General features: G+C 46.4%; 3 protein-coding genes across 14 annotated transcripts in view; 2 read left to right on the forward strand and 1 right to left on the reverse strand.

Moving 5' to 3' along the window:
• The first annotated feature begins 300 nt into the window (after positions 1-300).
• tipin (timeless interacting protein) lies at positions 301-3741 on the forward strand. 2 transcript variants are annotated; one of them, XM_020110625.2, is made up of 8 exons: positions 301-377; positions 1222-1369; positions 1710-1806; positions 1960-2035; positions 2226-2348; positions 2430-2490; positions 2799-3026; positions 3273-3741. In XM_020110625.2, exons 2-8 carry the CDS (start codon positions 1234-1236, stop codon positions 3533-3535), a joined length of 984 nt encoding a protein of 327 aa, XP_019966184.2. In that variant the 5' UTR covers positions 301-377; positions 1222-1233; the 3' UTR covers positions 3536-3741. The 2 variants fall into 2 exon arrangements, with proteins under 2 accessions (XP_019966184.2, XP_019966185.2); XM_020110626.2 differs by having other exon boundaries at positions 1713-1806.
• Positions 3742-3986: 245 nt separating this feature from the next.
• On the reverse strand, positions 3987-12703 carry dis3l (DIS3 like exosome 3'-5' exoribonuclease). Of its 2 annotated transcripts, XM_069527878.1 has the most exons (18): positions 12466-12703; positions 11374-11527; positions 10362-10490; positions 10089-10224; positions 9286-9453; positions 8774-8852; positions 8525-8701; positions 7900-8069; positions 7627-7788; positions 6913-7163; positions 6660-6752; positions 6288-6576; positions 5758-5993; positions 5524-5678; positions 5198-5376; positions 4974-5119; positions 4687-4858; positions 3987-4451 (listed from the first exon to the last, which is right to left on the reverse strand). In XM_069527878.1, exons 1-18 carry the CDS (start codon positions 12593-12595, stop codon positions 4128-4130), a joined length of 3150 nt encoding a protein of 1049 aa, XP_069383979.1. In that variant the 5' UTR covers positions 12596-12703; the 3' UTR covers positions 3987-4127. The 2 variants fall into 2 exon arrangements, with proteins under 2 accessions (XP_069383979.1, XP_069383981.1); XM_069527880.1 differs by lacking the exons at positions 8774-8852; positions 10089-10224; positions 10362-10490; positions 11374-11527; positions 12466-12703 and having other exon boundaries at positions 9286-9427.
• Positions 12704-13284: 581 nt separating this feature from the next.
• The window catches only part of LOC109645781 (multiple epidermal growth factor-like domains protein 11), an 87771-nt gene continuing 84562 nt past the window's right edge, over positions 13285-16493 (forward strand). For 6 of the 10 annotated variants that reach the window (XR_011243376.1, XM_069527903.1, XM_069527904.1 and 3 more), the window contains exon 1: positions 13286-13626. The gene's annotated coding sequence lies outside the window, so the exon portion shown is untranslated. Of the gene's footprint in view, positions 13627-16493 lie in introns of all 10 variants that reach the window. The other 4 variants (XR_011243371.1, XM_069527893.1, XM_069527899.1 and 1 more) reach the window with 2 other exon arrangements.

Raw genomic sequence — 16493 nt, forward strand, 5'->3', positions numbered from 1 at the left:
AATGTACTGAAGACTGAATACTCCCAAAGTAAATGATACAATAAAATACTAGAATACACAGTAAAGTACTAAATATAATAGAACAACGAATAAGATGAGGACAAACTATGAACAAGAGACAAGTGTGTAAACCTGCATTTAAAGTAATGTTGAGAATAACATATAAAGATAAGACGTGTGAAGTCACAGCTCTTCAGGAGGAATCAGTGTAGAATGGTTCGAATCGTCCTGAGGAAGAAATCAGAGACTGATTCTTATATTTCATATTTCACTTGAACTGCTCTTATTCTGATAGGGTGCACTTTACTTTGAAAGAGATCCAGCTGTGTACCGGAAGAGGACACCCCGCAGGTTCCTGTCTCAGCAGCTCGTGACCGGTAAAAGATAAAATGTCCTTTAAAACACTTTAGCTCTGATGTTTGACTTCGTGTTGAAGCTGCGGACTCGTGGTCCGAGTCGTTTTCATTTTTAACAGCTGTTATTGTTATTATCTGATGTGTTAGCCAACCGAGCTAACCCCAGCTAGCTGTTAGCTTAGCAGCGTTAGCGCGGAGTTCGCTCAGATAAATTCACGTGTTTACATAAAGTTCAACCAGTTGTTGATCCTGCTTGGATGACGTCACACTGTTGGTTTCATTAGAGTTATGTTATTTTAGTCTGCAGCACAAACAACAGATCGTCTCTCATACTTTTATTTTGACAGGTTGTTGGTTGAGTTTCCCGCGTCCCGCACCGGAAGCTGCGTTGCTCCAACGATACCCCCCCCCCCCCCCCACACTATTTATTTATTATTAACACTAATTAACTCCGGGTTTTTAAACCGTAACAGCCACAATAGACAAGTGTAGACGCACAGACAGGAACTTAATAACAATATAGCTATATATATATATACACACACATATATATATATATATGTGTGTGTATATATATATATAGAGAGAGAGAGAGTTTGATGTATTACAGACAAATTGCATATAAAAGGGTTTTACCTGATTTTGAGAATATGGTTGGGCATGAAAATCCAGAGCCAATCAGGCACCGGTATCTATCGGACCGAATCATAGTGCAGTTTTATTTCAAATATAAACACAAAATATGAATAAAACACTTTAAATGTCCAAGTACTAATGTCCAGAACTGTAGCAGTCAGAGGAATGTGACCTTCATTCTAACGTTAATTCTAAAGCTGATTGTGGATGACTCTTATTTTTCCTGCAGGTTTTTCTCACCATGATTGACCCGGAGCAAAATGGCCGGAGCGACGCTTCTAACTTCCGCAGCACACAGGATGAAGCGTTCCCTCCCCTCCCCCCGCCTCACTCCCCGGGACAGGGGGGACAAGATGACAGAGACCACTCTGGAAATGGTGAGAATGGGATGAGGGTTTCTCTTCTAAGCTGTTGACATCAACCCAGCACAGTGTCCGCACAATTCGGTGTGGACGTTCTCCGTAGGTTTTAGAACAGGAGTGTGTGTGTTTCATGTTCCTGGTCTGAACCTTGAGAGTCTTCGCTCTCACAATAGTTGTGTTCACAAACCTGCTCCGGATCATTTCAGGAGATTATCGTCTGGAGGCATCTTAAGAGATCACTTCATACAGATACTCAAAAGATTTTGTGAATAGATTTGAGAGAGCAGGGTTAATGTATCGTACCTGTCAACACGGTGACGTGATGTTGTCCTGCTCTGTCCTCATGGTGATGAAGAAGAGGATGAAGAAGGAAACGTGTCCAAGCTGGCTGAGGTTCCTGCTGCCAAGAGGAAAGGAGTGAAGAGGCCGCAGCCCAAACTGGATTCTAACAGGTGCCACATCACTGCCTTCTTATTCAATCAGTTTTTAAAAAGTGTATCGTGTTGTCAGCTGATGAGAACGCTACAAACATTTGTCCTCACATATGTTGGACACGATTTATTGTTTGGTTCAGTTGTTGATGAGGATTAAAACGTTTTCTTCAGGCTGATCTCAGAGAGAGGACTCCCAGCTCTGAGAACGATGTTTGACGACGTCCACTTCAGAGGCAAAGGACACGAGGTAAGAACTGACGACAACAGTGAACTACACAACAGTGAACTACACAACAGTGAACTACACACAACAGTGAACACACACAACAGTGAACACACACGACAGTGAACACACACGACAGTGAACTACACGACAGTGAACACACACATCAGAAGGTTGTGTAGAAGACAGCCTGACGTGTTTGTCTGATTCTCAGGCTGCTGATCTGCGGCTGCTGATGCAGAAGATGGAGAACTGGGCTCACAGGTTGTTTCCCAAACTGCAGTTTGAAGACTTTATTGACAAAGTGGAGAAACTGGGCACCAAGAAAGAAGTGCAGGTGTGATGAGGAGGCCGAACGTTTGGAGATGATCTCATCAGCGGATACGTTTTTAATCTGTTTGTGTCTTTGCATCGGCAGACTTGTCTCAAACGGATTCGACTGGACATGCCGCTGACACACGAAGACTTTGGTAACGAGGGTGAGAGAATAAAAATCACTCTTAAAGATGGAACACTTTCTGATTGATAGCTTTATGACCCGTGCTGCAGCCGGCCACCAGGGGGCGATTAAGATGAATCAGCTTCACTGTCAGGAGCCGTCATGTCGTCCATCTTTGTTTAGTCTCTGTGATACTCTTGTTATTTAAGCTGCTGAACGACTCGGCAGTGAATCAGTGAATATTAGTGAAGATGTTATTTTGACAGCAGAAATATTATCATGGTGTAAAAGTGAGAAAGTTTAAATTTACACAATTAATCCAGTCGTATAAAAACTGCTGTGTTGAAGGGGAAGAGGCAGAAGCTAAACTGGAAACCCTTGAAGATCCTGATCCATTTAGTGGAGCGCGTTTCACTAACGAAGCCCAAAGACCAGTCCACTCTACCCCCGCTCCAGCTGCTGCTCCTCCTCCGGCTGCCCCCTCCCTCACCGAGGAGCAGCAGCGACGCATGGAGCTGAACCGACAGCGAGCTCTGGAGAGGAGGCTCGCCCGCCACAACCAGCAGCAGGAAGCAGGTGAGAGGCTTCAGCCATCGAAACACATTCAGCAACATGAAGCCTTTAATTCAATCAGAGCTGCAAGTTATTGAAGAAATAAAAGATCCCAAAAATATCAACCGAAGCTGGAATCAGGCGATGATCAGTTATCAACATATCCAGTTAAATAAGTTAATAAACTTCTTGTTCAGATTAAACCAGAGCTCAGCGTGGACGGATTTTAAAAAGTAACCTGCTGACGTCATGTTTTCTCTTCCTCTCCAGACCTCACTGACTCTCAGGCCGTCGGCACACCAGCAGACGAACCCCCATCTGTCTCTTCTGAAGATGTCCTCAACGGGTCTGACGACCGGGGCAACGGAGACGAGGAGGCGACGGAGCATTTAGAGGTGGAGCCACACGGCAGCGGCACGCAACCACCCAGCCAGGCTCCACCCACAGAGTCCGAGGCTTCAGCTGAGTCCAGTCAGCAGGAGGACGAGACCCGACAGCGTCCAGACAGCAACGAGTGTGAGGACAGAGATTAATGCTCAGACACGTTACCTGTGAGGCAACGAGGTGTGTGTCTGTTTGTGTCTCTGTGTGTGTGTGTGTGTGTGTTTGTGTCTCTGTGTGTGTGTCTTTCTCTGTGTGTGTATATAAACTGTTCTTTGTTAGTAGGATTCCTGTTCCTGTGTTTTCTTCAAACTGTTCACGTTTTATATCTGAAACACGATTAAACATTGATTCCATATTTGTTGTTGTGGTTTTGAAATGTGCGTGTAGCAGCACAGAGGATGATTTCAACTGTCAGTTAACTTGATTGATTATTGGAGTTGGACCGGTTGAGTTAGCAGAACTTGATACTGCAGCTCCGCTCCACGATCACAGCTGAGTCCAAATACATGACCAGCAGAAGAAGACAGTGTTTGTGTCAGAGACAGTTCTACACACTCTGGTTAATGGTCTTCATGTCCAGTCAGTCTTGTCCACACCTCATGTCATCAAACAGCTTTATTTGGTTGAAAAAAGTTCAATAAATTCAAATGAACGATTCTAAGACAGAATAGAGTCGAGTTAATATATTTACAGTCGTGTGAATCCTCTTCTCTTTGTTCAGTATCTCAGTTGACGGCTGCTCTAAGCCGTTGATGCGCAGACCTGAGGAATCATGTCCGGGTCCATTAGTGCCAGTTCTCGAACCTCCTCCAGCAGCGAGTACAGGTTCGGAGTTTTGCTCTGACTGAACTCTCTCTCCTCTTTGGAGAGTTTGGGCCGCCGGGCCGCCTTCTCCTGGGCCTGCTGATGCGCCTCCTCGGCCAGACGCACCACCTCCTGCACCAGCTGGCTGCGGCCCTGGGAGCTCGGCTGCTGGGTGTCGGCGCTGCGGTAAGGCTGGTTGCCGACCACCTCGAGGTTTAGACGGTCGGCGTGGCAATTAGAGGAGTGGACAGAAATACAGACCTGTGGAGACAAGGGGACGTAAAACAGCCAGTCAGGTCTTCATGTGAAGAAGAGACATTTGTCTCATGAGGGTTACTGCCTCACAGCTGTATGACAACTTATCCAGATGTTGTCTACATACACGTCTGTCTAAAGTGTAAACTGAAGGAGTTTAATAAATAGTTTAATTTTGCCCATAGAAACTTATTCGTCATCAGTCAAGGAGGTCTGAGATTGGACGTGTCTTGAGACTCACAGTGATGTGGTCAAACAGTCTGAAGGTGGATGTGCCGCAGCTGGAGGTGGTGGTGATGTGGTCTGAGAACCGTCGCACTGAGCCGCTCTGCCACTCGCAGCTGCCGTCCGGTCCTGCAGCCACAACCTGGCCCTCCCGGTTCTTCACGTACACCGGCCCCTTCACGCCGTACCTGAAGGGAACACAGTGACGTCAGAGCGGCTGGATCACTGAAATCTGGATCAACAGTTAATGGGAACAGGATGTGGACTCAGAAGAGCAGTGGTGCATCTTGGGACTCGACTTACTCTGAGACAAACACCAACACGCCGTTGCCTCGGATGGAGTAGATGACGGCGTCGGCCACGCAGCGCTGGTCAGTCTGAGGATCTCTGTCTCTGAAGTAGAGACACTGAAACAGCTCGGTGGATAACTTCTGCGCTCGCTTTGCTGCCTGAAGGTCACACAGAGGTCAAAGGTCAGACTGAGTTTATTTCATCCAGTAAGAAGAGAATCACAGATCAGCACGGACCCTGTTCTTGTTGTTGATATGCTGAGCCATTTCTTCCAGCTCCTTGTTACTGGACAAAGCTCTACCAGGGCCCACTCCCCTCTCCGCGGTGATGGCTGCGGAGAGAAGGCGGTGGACCACGACATCGGCGTAGCGTCGAATAGGGGAGGTGAAGTGGGTGTAGCGATCCAGAGCCAGACCTGACGGACAGAAATTACATTTTCACTTCTAGATTCTAATATCTTCTCTTTGGTGTTTTTTGAATAATGGCATCAAGTCTGAGCCGTTATTTAATTCATGAGCTTCAGATCCACAGAATCTGAAGCTCAGGATGAAAACATTTGTACCGTAATGGTAGAACTCATCCACGGACTTGGCACCAGTGGAGAAGTACAGAGCCTCCGACATGGCTTGGGTGGTCATCATTCTCAGCAGCCTGTTCACCAGCGGGTCCTGTGGGTCCACAGCTCGGTCCAGGGAGTCGGCTAAAGCCTTGTTGGTCCTGAAGAAACAGATTCATTTTCTGACTGATTCAAAACAACCTGCGAGAGGAGGAGCAGGAGAGATCCTGAACCAGTTACCTGGTGTCGATGGTGAATCCTCCAGCCTTGGCGCTCTCCACCAGCTGACTGAAGAACTCCTGCCGTGGCGGCGGGTGATACCTCAGCAGCGCCTGATGAGGGAAGGTCTCCTGGATCTTGCGTGCCACCCAGTGGTTGGCGTAAATCATGCACTCGGCCACGGTCTCGTGGACCTCCAGGGGCTGACGGGGGACCAGGGCCGTGATGTTCCTGTCCTCATCCAGTTGAGCGCGAACCTGAGAGGAACCAGAGACCAAACTTTAAACACCTGATTCAGGAGTTTTTTTTATCTGGTGACGCTTTTGCTCTCCTGGCAAAAAAATTTGGCCGGCAGGACACAAACGACGGTCGATTTAGAATCGAGTTCACGCCGCGTACCTGCGTTTACCCTGCATCACACTACTTGACCTAGAACTTGCTGGAGGGACTACATCCACCTGCACTGGGAACGCCCTTGGAAAGCATAGCTGAGGGGAGGGATGTCTGGGATACTTTGCCTCAGGATAAAAATCAGGATAAAGCAAGCATACCTCCAGCCCCTCCAGCTCCAGGGCTCCTCCTCGGTCCCTCTGCGCTCGGAGGTGTCTGGCTACGTGTGTGAGTGTCTCCAGAGCCTGGGTGAGCTCCGACAGCTTTGCATCCTTCTCCTCAGAGCCAAGCTGGACCAGCTCCGGCACCTCCGCCCGCTCTCCGTTGAGGAGCGCCTGGGCCAGCTCGTAGTGGAGCTGGTAGGAGGAGCGGATTATTGTGCGACCGAACCACACCTGGTTGACAGCGAGGGTTTGTGCGTCGAGCTCCCACAGCACGCTCATGGCATACCTGGATTTAAGAGGGAACGCATGTGTAAGAATTCAAAACGTTAAATTCCAACAGTGTCGAAAGGAAACCTGCAGTTCACTGACCTGTCGACTCCTCCCAGCAGAGAGCAGAGGTCTGCACTGAGAACGGCAGGCAACATGTCGTACCTGCGGTCCGCCAGGTAGTAGGTCGTCGCCCTGGAGACGAAAAATTAAAACATCAACACTTGTTATCATAACCTCATGGTTGGTTTAATGAACCTCACCTGAGTCTTTAGCCGTACGGTCTCCCCTCATTTTAAACCTTTCTTAATAAAACACTTCCAGCAGCGGAGGTGTCAACCAGCTGACGTCTCACCTGGTCCGTGCTTCCAGGTCTGTGAGTGAGCCCTCGGGGACAAAGTGCGTGACATCAGCGATGTGGACACCGAGCTCGAGCAGCTTCCCGTCGGCGAAGCTTCGCACCGACAACGTGTCGTCTACGTCCTCGCAGCCCTTTGGGTCGATGCTGAACACCAGGTGACTCCCCCTGAGGTCCCGCCGCTCCGCCACCTGGACGGGATCCACCTGCCACGGCCTCTCAGGGGAGCTGACCGGCATCTCCTTCAGCTGAGGACGGACACACAGACACAATTAAAAAAACTATGTACCAATGAGGTACAAATCATTTTCATGTGATTTAATTCTGGTAAGACAAAGAAATGTCTTATGAGTGTCTTCATTACATTTTTAAATGTCCTCAATCAACCCTCAGACACTTCAGCTCTGAATAACTGCTGAGGGCCTCTAGGGGGCAGTGTCTGCACGTCTAAAAGTAAAATAGATAAAAGATGAAATCTTTGAGTTGAATTAGTTTAAATTGATTTATTTAGGGGATAAATGAATAAATTAATTGATTTTAAAAACGGTTTCATCCGGTCCACCCTGGTTTCACTTCATTCATTCTTTCATTGAGAGATCGATGTTTGATGAGCTGGTGAAACGCAGCGTCTGAAGATCCAGAGGTTTTCTCTGGTGGCAACTGAAAATATTGAAGTTGTTTTAATGTAGTAAAGTATTTTAAATGTCTCACCTGTGCATCTGAGAAAGGAGGCACATGGATGCAGTTCTCGATGAGGATGGTCTGGACCTCCGTCTCCAGCTCTCCAGCTCGACCCAGAACCCGCACACTGTGACCATTAGGGTAGAGCGACGTGCTTTCCCATGAGTCAATGCGCACCACCACTCTGTGGTCCTGAGACACGAGGAAGATTCACATGTAAGATCTATAGATTTATCTCTACATGGTCTATGTGGTTCACAGAGCGGCTCATCATGAATCTTATCGTGGACGGCAGCACCAGACCTGCAGAGCGTCCGCCTGCTGCGTGCTGATGCGGATCTTGGGGATGCGATGGTCCCAGGGCACAGCCAGGATTCTCTGGGAGTTCCTGCTCTGGGGCTGAGTCCCGTCCCGGGGGGGGAACGTGACCACGTAGTCCCTCCAGTTCCTCTGCAGGATCCCGACAACACGGCCTGAGAGTTTCAACGATCACAGATCAATAATGTTAATGCAGCGTCCTCACACTAAAACTGTTGAATAGAAATAATGAATGAATCGAACCAGGATGAAAGAAATAATGAAAGATCTCCACGTTAAAGGTTCACTTACACATTTTAAGTTTTCTTTTAGTGAAGGAACATTTGAGTTCAGATGGTTCAAAAGGTGAAATTATTAACTATTTAAAACTATTTTGATGATTTGATCATTTTCAACAGTTGAAAAGCAAATTCTTCATCTCGTATGATTCTGTTTCTATATGAATTACAAACATCTGCAACTGAATGATGTCTTTAAGTTCAGTTTCAGAGTCATAATTCAAGATATCTTAAATTCAACTCACGATCCCTTAAGTTAAGTTTGAGGTAACAACTAAGTAATTAGTCAGGACGTGAGTTGGAATGAGTTCTGTGTAGAAACTAAACCAAACCTGTCGGCACTGGTTTACTGTCGTCGTCCGCTCCGCTCCTCTCCTCCCCCTGAGCCTCCGTCAGGGTCGTGGTCTTCCCTCTCCACTCGTTCTTCGGCAACAACTCCACCACAACCACGTCGCAGTGCATCGCTCGGTTTCGATTCTTATCGCCGGGCACCAACACGCACCGACTGTCTGCAGACAGGGAGGAGGATCAGGATGAAGAGAAAACGACAGCTGAATGTGACGGCCGCTGTAGTTTAGCACCTGTGCTCTTGTTGGAAAAATCCTCCGTCCTGACAGAAGCTTCCGATTGCGCTCGGTGCTTGCTGACGTTCAGAGTCCCCTGAGAATAAAACGTGAAGTGAAGATACGATGTATTTTGATTTAAGGAACATTAACAAGTTTAATTCAGCAGACGAAGAAAGAAAAACGTCCATGTTGGATGTTAAATTATATTGGCTCTCCTCAAAGCTCCCTGCAGCTCCTCGTGTCCCCGAGGTTCAGCTGAGTGACGGGAAACATTTTGGAAGCGTGTGGAACATCCCTCCTTTCCTTAGCTGAAATTAATTGAGACCACTTCCTCTAACAAGACGTGTGCTGCTTTTAAAAGTTTCACTTGGATTCGTGGATTTTCATTTCTGCAGCAGCCAAGAAGATGAAGCCGGCACAAATTTGCAGTTTTGCGGGAAATCCTTTTTTCCTAGTTTCCTGCCGAACATGAGAAACTCAGAGGACATAAAGCCGACAGATGGAGCTGTCGTGGATTTGTCGCGTACCTGAATGTAGCGTCCAGACTTGATTCCCGCCTCCAGGACTTCAGGCGGGAGATGCTCGGCGAACTCTCTCTCCCTGCCCTCGCTCTCCTTCTCCTGCAGCGCCTGAGAGACGGAGCCGTACAGCTCGTGAGCCGCTCGCAACTCCGGCCAGAAGTTCTGCAAATACTCCTGGAGAAGAGACGAGGGTGAAGACAGTGACTGGCTTTATGGACGTTATCAGGGTCAGTGTTCATGTAGGACTCTGTTGTAACAGCAGGATGTTGGTTCTGTGTCCGACCGACGGCTCGTTCTCAACATTCTGAACACGGGTTGTAGATATATTTTGATACTTCACAGTATTTAATACAAGGTAAATAAATACAAATCACTCTCTAAAGGTTGGAGCCTTTAAAATAACTTGTTTCCGCTGATTTGACTGTTAACACCTTTTCTCTTCTCGCTCCTTCGACTCAAACTGTGACCACTTCATCAAAATCTGTAACGCAGCCATAAATCTTTACTTTTCCCCGACGTGTTTTTAACTCCACGGCAGCGGAGGAATATTAGCTGTCGAGCAGCTCGGTGGAGCGAAGAGGACTGAGCAAGTATACACAGCAAGTACACAGCAAATACACAGCGAATACACAGCAAATACACGACAAATACACAGCGAATACACGACAAATACACAGCAAATACATGACAAATACACAGCGTGGCAGTGAAACACAATTAGGTCCAACAGGTCCATGATACAGAACCGTGGGTGGATGGATAGAACAGATTCCATTTATCTGTAAGTGACGCTCAGGTTCGTCACGTACCTTGACGGAGATGACGTAGACTCCAGAGTTGAGGCTGCTGTACTGAGTCACGACTTCCTGGTCGTCTGTGATCATCACTACATCCATCAATCCTGCCAGGTGGTCGTAGTACCACACTGCTGCAGAGTACACACACCTGAACACACACACACACACAGTGTTAATCAGTTAACACACACACACACACACAAGTTGTTTCCTCGTGTTTCAGTCTAACAAAGACTCGTGACTGTGAAGAAGCTGCAGGTTCAGTCTGGACGAGTGTTCTCTCACCTGCTCTGCCACGCCTCCTGGCTCTCGCCCTTCTCTCGGGGACAGTAGGAGTAACACTGGAACTCATTGGCAAACAGCACGCAGTCGTGTCGAGGGTCTTTCAGGAGGTTCCGCAGACGGTTGTACTGTCTGCACGGAACCAGGAGAGGAAAACATGATCGAGACGTTTCCACAACAGAAACTGATCCAGAGAAAAGTTGTAGAGTTCAATAAAAACTACAAGTTGAAAAGTCTGTTCCTGTTCTTCCGAAACACAACCTGGAGGTTTTCAACTAACATTAATGTTTTCAAAGTTTTGGGAGTTTTCTGGAACCTTCACCACTAGATGTCACTGAATTCTACACATTGAACCTTTAAAATGAAAAGGTATCAGTGTGGACAGAGTTCAGAGCTGAGAGAACACACACACACACTCCATTACTGACACAGCGTGGCATCAGCTCACGGCCCAACATCATCAGAAGTGAAACCTCATCACATTAGTGATGCAACACTTTAAAATGGCGTCATCAGCAGAAATAAGAACCAGGGGTCGTGAGCAGCTTCTTATTTACACTGTTCATCAGGACTGTCAGAGCCCCCCCCACCCCCCCACCCCCTGTTTGTGAGCTGGATCAGCTTGATCAGCAGAGCCTCCGTCTAATGAGGTCGACCTCTGAACCTCTCCGTCATTAGAGGCTGGAAACAAAGTGTCCTGACCACAGGAGCCGTCCTGCTGCCATCGAGTCCGAAGATGAACTGAGAGGAAATGATCCCGAGAGACCGTGAGAATATTTTACCACAATTTATAACCGAGGGCCGACACTGAAGCTACCTGCACCGAAACACAGATCAGCATCTGGGACTTTCTGCATCTTTGATTGTGTCTGAACGTTTCACAGGTTCATTTTAGATTCTGACGTTTCATGAGTGTGTGTGTGTCTGTGTGTGTGTGTGTGTGTGTGTCTGTGTGTGTGTGTCTGTGTGTGTGTGTCTGTGTGTGTGTGTGTGTCTCTATGAGTGTGTGTGTTACCTGCGTCCTTTGCTGTGCTGCACAGCCTGACAGGAAGTCTGTGTGAAGATGATTCCCTGCAGCTCTCTGAACTCCAGAATCTCCAGGTAGTCGACCACCACTCCAACGTCAGGAACCACATAGTGAGTCAGGTCTGCAGGAAGCAGCTTCCCCTCTGTTCATGAAGGTACACACACTTTGTACTTCAGTAAAGGTACACACACTTTGTACTTCAGTAAAGGTACACACACTTTGTACTTCAGTAAAGTTACACACACTTTGTACTTCAGTAAAGTTACAAACACTTTGTACTTCAGTAAAGGCACAAACACTTTGTACTTCAGTAAAGGTACAAACACTTTGTACTTCAGTAAAGGTACACACACTTTGTACTTCAGTAAAGTTACACACACTTTGTACTTCAGTAAAGTTACAAACACTTTGTACTTCAGTAAAGGCACAAACACTTTGTACTTCAGTAAAGGTACAAACACTTTGTACTTCAGTAAAGGTACAAACACTTTGTACTTCAGTGAAGTTACACACACTTTGTACTTCAGTAAAGGTACACACACTTTGTACTTCAGTAAAGGTACAAACACTTTGTACTTCAGTGAAGGTACAAACACTTTGTACTTCAGTAAAGGTACAAACACTTTGTACTTCAGTGAAGGTACAAACACTTTGTACTTCAGTAAAGGTACAAACACTTTGTACTTCAGTGAAGGTACACACACTTTGTACTTCAGTAAAGATACACACACTTTGTACTTCAGTAAAGATACACACACTTTGTACTTCAGTAAAGGTACACACACTTTGTACTTCAGTAAAGATACACACACTTTGTACTTCAGTAAAGGTACACACACTTTGTACTTCAGTAAAGATACACACACTTTGTACTTCAGTAAAGGTACACACACTTTGTACTTCAGTAAAGATACAGTCAAACAGTGTGTACATGTGTATAAGTGTGTGTCTGTGTATCTGTGTGTATGTGTATCTGTGTGTATGTGTGTGTACATGTATGTGTGTGTACATGTATGTGTGTACATGTATCTGTGTGTACATGTATCTGTGTGTACATGTATGTGTGTACTTGTAGTGTACCGTTAGCACAGGCCGCCTGACACGCGCAGCTACAGCAGGGTACGCGCTCCCTCAGGTAATGTTCACGGACCACTCGGACTTTCCGGCCTCGGCTGCTCCTCAGGTGCAGAATCTTCTCCGTCTTCATCATCGTCACGATCCGCGTGAGTCCGATCAGCTGTTGATCACACGGCGGGAAAAGCTCCCGGGAAACAATCCTCCTCCTCACCGAACTTCCGGGAGTGACACAAGTAACGGCACGTACGGTCTGATGACGTCATGACGCAAAGGCGGCTCCTGTCGCTTGCTGCATTCAGGTGCTGTCGGACATCAGGGTTCGTTGTGTTGGATTAAATACACAACATTGTTTTTATCAGCAGATGATGTCTACATTAAACTGTGTGGTGTTATGGATTCTGTTGAATCTATAAGTTAATTGCAGTAAATAATAATGTTTTATTCATATTAATCACCTGAAATCACCTTTATTTCATTTTGATTCTATTTCCTATTTTAATATTTTTATTCTCATCATTCAGACCTGCTGCTGCTTTAACAACTGAATGTTCCAGTGTGTGGAGCAATAAAGTTTTATCTCAATGTTGTTGTTCATCAGACTCAACAGGTGAGGACACCTGAGAGGCGCCATTTTGTCTCTTGTTCAGGTGTGAGTCCTGTTTCTGTCCACATGAACTAAAGCTAAATGAGATGACGTCGTGTCTTTGTCTCCTGCTCTTTGTGTTAGTTTGTATTTACACTTTTATTCTTCATTAACTTTAATAAACAGGTTTCATCTCCTGCTCTTTGTGTTAGTTTGTATTTACACTTTTATTCTTCATTAACTTTAATAAACAGGTTTCATCTCCTGCTCCCGTCGGAGAGTGATCCTCGGTGGTTTCCGGGTTCGTCAGGCAGCGTCAGCGGCGGTGACGCTGTGACGCGGGGGTGAGTCGCGTGTCTCCCTCCCTCTCTTCGGTGCAGAGCCGCTGCAGCAGCAGCTGAGAGGAGGCGCTCACACCAAGTTCACCCCGGGACCACTTTACCGCTGCTGCTGGACCACCGCTCCGCGCGTCTGCTCCTCTTTGGGCCGAGTCTCCTCTCGGGCCGCAGCTGTGACTCCATCTTTGTTTAGAAGCACAGCAGTGAACTTTCTCCTGGACGCCTCCTTCCTCCCTCCTGCAGGTGAGACTCGCTCCTCTCCACCTTCTGTAGAACCTCCTTCACGAGGTTCGTCCTCACACCAGGAGCTTTGCCGTTGAACGGCCGCAGTGGATTTAAGGGATTCAACAGCTTCACTTCGGAAACTCTGTAAATAACTGTAAATGTGGAGGATGGGTTTTTTAATTTGTTCCATATTTACCTTGAGAATCCAGCTGCTTCAAATTCCAACCAAATTGACAAAACTGAGTTGAACTGAATAAAAAAAGTAGTTTGTTCTGAAGTGATTTCAGCTGTGGTGTTTTCATGAGGCAGATTCTAATGAGTGATTGATTTACTGTCTGAGGATTCTGTTTTGAAACTGATTTTCAATCAGTTGAATTAAACGTGTAGAATTTGCCTCAGAGGGTTGAACAGAGTGACGACCTCTGCTCGTGATCCTCGACCACACGTTTTCACTGCAGGATTTATTTTTACTCATTTTATTCACACTCATTTGTGCAGATTTCAAGCCCCTGCTCCTTTTTTCTTTATTCCGATCATCTGACCTGGAAGCAGTCGACCTTGGCCGACGGGTGAACGCAATTTAACAGTAATCAGGGGATGTGGTAGGACAGAGCAAAGTGAGCGGCTGCAGGAGCTGCAGCTCTGTGCTGAGGACTCAAGTGTCCGGAGCTCCAGTCTGAGCTCCACACTCTGCGGGGAGCACACCCAGGGTTTGATGTTCATGACAGCAGCCAGGATGATCATCCCCTGTAGTAGCTCTGTTGATTCCCCCGAGGCTCCTCGTCTTCTCCACAGTGAGGAGCACACTGTGCACTAGATGGTGATGTTGAGCAGGACACATGGAGTCCTACAGACACACGACTCCGAGCTGCTGGTTTGGTCCAGTGGAGGATTCAAGACATGTCTCTGTGAAGATTAGAGTCGTTAGTTCAAATGGATATTTAGAGTATTTGCTTTTCACAGATGTGAAGAAGCTCAAAGACAAACTAATAAAGAGTGAGAGAGTGTGAGAGAGAGAGAGAGAGAGAGAGAGTGTTGGCAAGTGCTGAGCTGAAGTGCTATTCATTTTCTGTTTTGTGTTCTTTCCTCATCTGGCTCCGTTTACTGAGCTGCTGCTGCTGCAGTGGAGAGAATGTGCTGTGCAATATGTCACAGAGACATTTGTCACAAATGTGCCCTCGCAATAATAGTAATGCAGCCTCAGACGACTCCTGAGCTCTTACTTTAATTAAATGTGTTTTACTTTTTAAGATGATGCAGCTGCTGAGGCGGTTTGTGCAGGAGGGTCAGTGGTTCAGATGAAGAACCCTGTCAGGACCTTAAGTTGCCAGAAGTGTGTGTGTGTGTGTGTGTGTGTGTGTGTGTGAAGCTGCACCAAACCACACACTCATTAATACCAGTCCTTTAAAAATGTCGTAGGTTTGATCGTCACATAGAAACTTTGGTGGAAAAGTTAATTCTTCATGTTGCATCATCAGTGGATTCACAGAATACCCACAATTCAAGGAGCATAAATTCAGCGAGGTGCTTTTTATTGTCCAGGTTTTCTGACCTCAAACCTTCAACGATGACCAACAGCACAAACAACAAACATCAGGCCTCTTAATATATCAACGTCCGATCCTTCCTCTCTGGAGGTCATTTGGAATAATGTTCCGTCTGAAGCAGCTTCCTGTCCTGCACCGATAATCTCCTGGAATCATCCAGAGGTTGAGGGTGAAATGTCAGAGTCAGTTGCTGCGGACATTGTCCAGAGTTTCTCCTGCGGCCTCCCGGTGACGACTCTCTACGTTGTCTGAATGAGCCCATGTGAGAATTCAGCAGGAGATTTTCTGGAGGAAACAGAACGAGTCCCGATGAAAAGGTAGATCGAGATTCTACAGATTTTAGTGATAAGGACCGAACAAACCAGTGGACGAGGTGGGAAACGTAACTTCCTTGCTGGAGTTCGGAGGTGAAGCTGTGTGAGAGGGTGACTCCTCTTAAAGGAATAATCCTGAGTGTCACACGACCTCAGGATGAAGTGAGAAGAAGAAGAAGAAGAAGAAGAAGAGTGTTTCATTTCATTTCTTCCTTCTGCTCTTTCATGTAGTTTTGCAGGATTTTGCAAATCAATGCTCCAAATGCTAAACGGGTTAGTGAAACACACTTCACGCCACATTTAAGGAATCTGAACTTCCACCTTGTGTGAGACAGAGACAATAGATTTAAATCTGATGTGACAGAGGATCCATTCAGCCCCTTCGTGCTGTAGACTCAGTGCTCTGGCTCGTTGTGAGCGGCACTGACAGGAGTCATTAATTGAGAATTTACTCTGGAGCCCAGATGAAAACAGTCTGACCGCTCTGTGGGCCACGTCGTAATAATCGCTCCCTCCACACTCCCCTGATTTATCCCTGTACTGTAAACATATTTCTAATCGCTGTTTAAAGTATAACAGGCTGTCGGGGGCAGAGTACTGAAGTGTGTCGCCAGAGGAAAAGAGTTCCTGCGGGCCAGCGACCGCCTCACGCTCACAAACAGTCCAGCGCTCCACGAAACCATTAAACACCTGATTTGGTTCAGAATACGAGAGGAATATCGGAACGCTCTGTCGCTCTGGGCTTTTGTATCTTGGGAAACGTTTTTTATTTGTCCCTGAAATTCAGTGATGCATGTGGAAGAACGATTTATCAGTCGACCAGCACATTAGACTGGACTTTCATTTCCCATTTCATCCCAATATACTATTTATATTCACTTTGTGTGTGTGTGTGTGTGTGTGATTTTCTTCTGAGGATAAAAAACTAAGATGTAAAGTCTCTTTATTTTTATTTTTCAGAAAATCTATAATTTTAAATTATTCCAGATTTTCTTTTTATTCTTTTATTCAAATTATTGTTATT

This window comes from Paralichthys olivaceus, chromosome 1 (assembly GCF_024713975.1).
Source record: "Paralichthys olivaceus isolate ysfri-2021 chromosome 1, ASM2471397v2, whole genome shotgun sequence".
Lineage (NCBI taxonomy): Eukaryota > Metazoa > Chordata > Actinopteri > Pleuronectiformes > Paralichthyidae > Paralichthys > Paralichthys olivaceus.

Coding starts and splice junctions, on each gene's coding strand:
- tipin (XM_020110625.2), top strand. CDS start 1,234: ATGATTGACCCGGAGCAAAATGGCCGGAGCGACGCTTCTAACTTCCGC. Junction 2,349..2,429: donor GCACCAAGAAAGAAGTGCAG/GTGTGATGAGGA, acceptor TTGCATCGGCAG/ACTTGTCTCAAACGGATTCG. Junction 3,027..3,272: donor CAACCAGCAGCAGGAAGCAG/GTGAGAGGCTTC, acceptor CTTCCTCTCCAG/ACCTCACTGACTCTCAGGCC.
- dis3l (XM_069527878.1), bottom strand. CDS start 12,595: ATGATGAAGACGGAGAAGATTCTGCACCTGAGGAGCAGCCGAGGCCGG. Junction 5,994..6,287: donor TGGAGCTGGAGGGGCTGGAG/GTATGCTTGCTT, acceptor GGTTCCTCTCAG/GTTCGCGCTCAACTGGATGA. Junction 4,859..4,973: donor GTGTTGGTGTTTGTCTCAGA/GTAAGTCGAGTC, acceptor TGTTCCCTTCAG/GTACGGCGTGAAGGGGCCGG.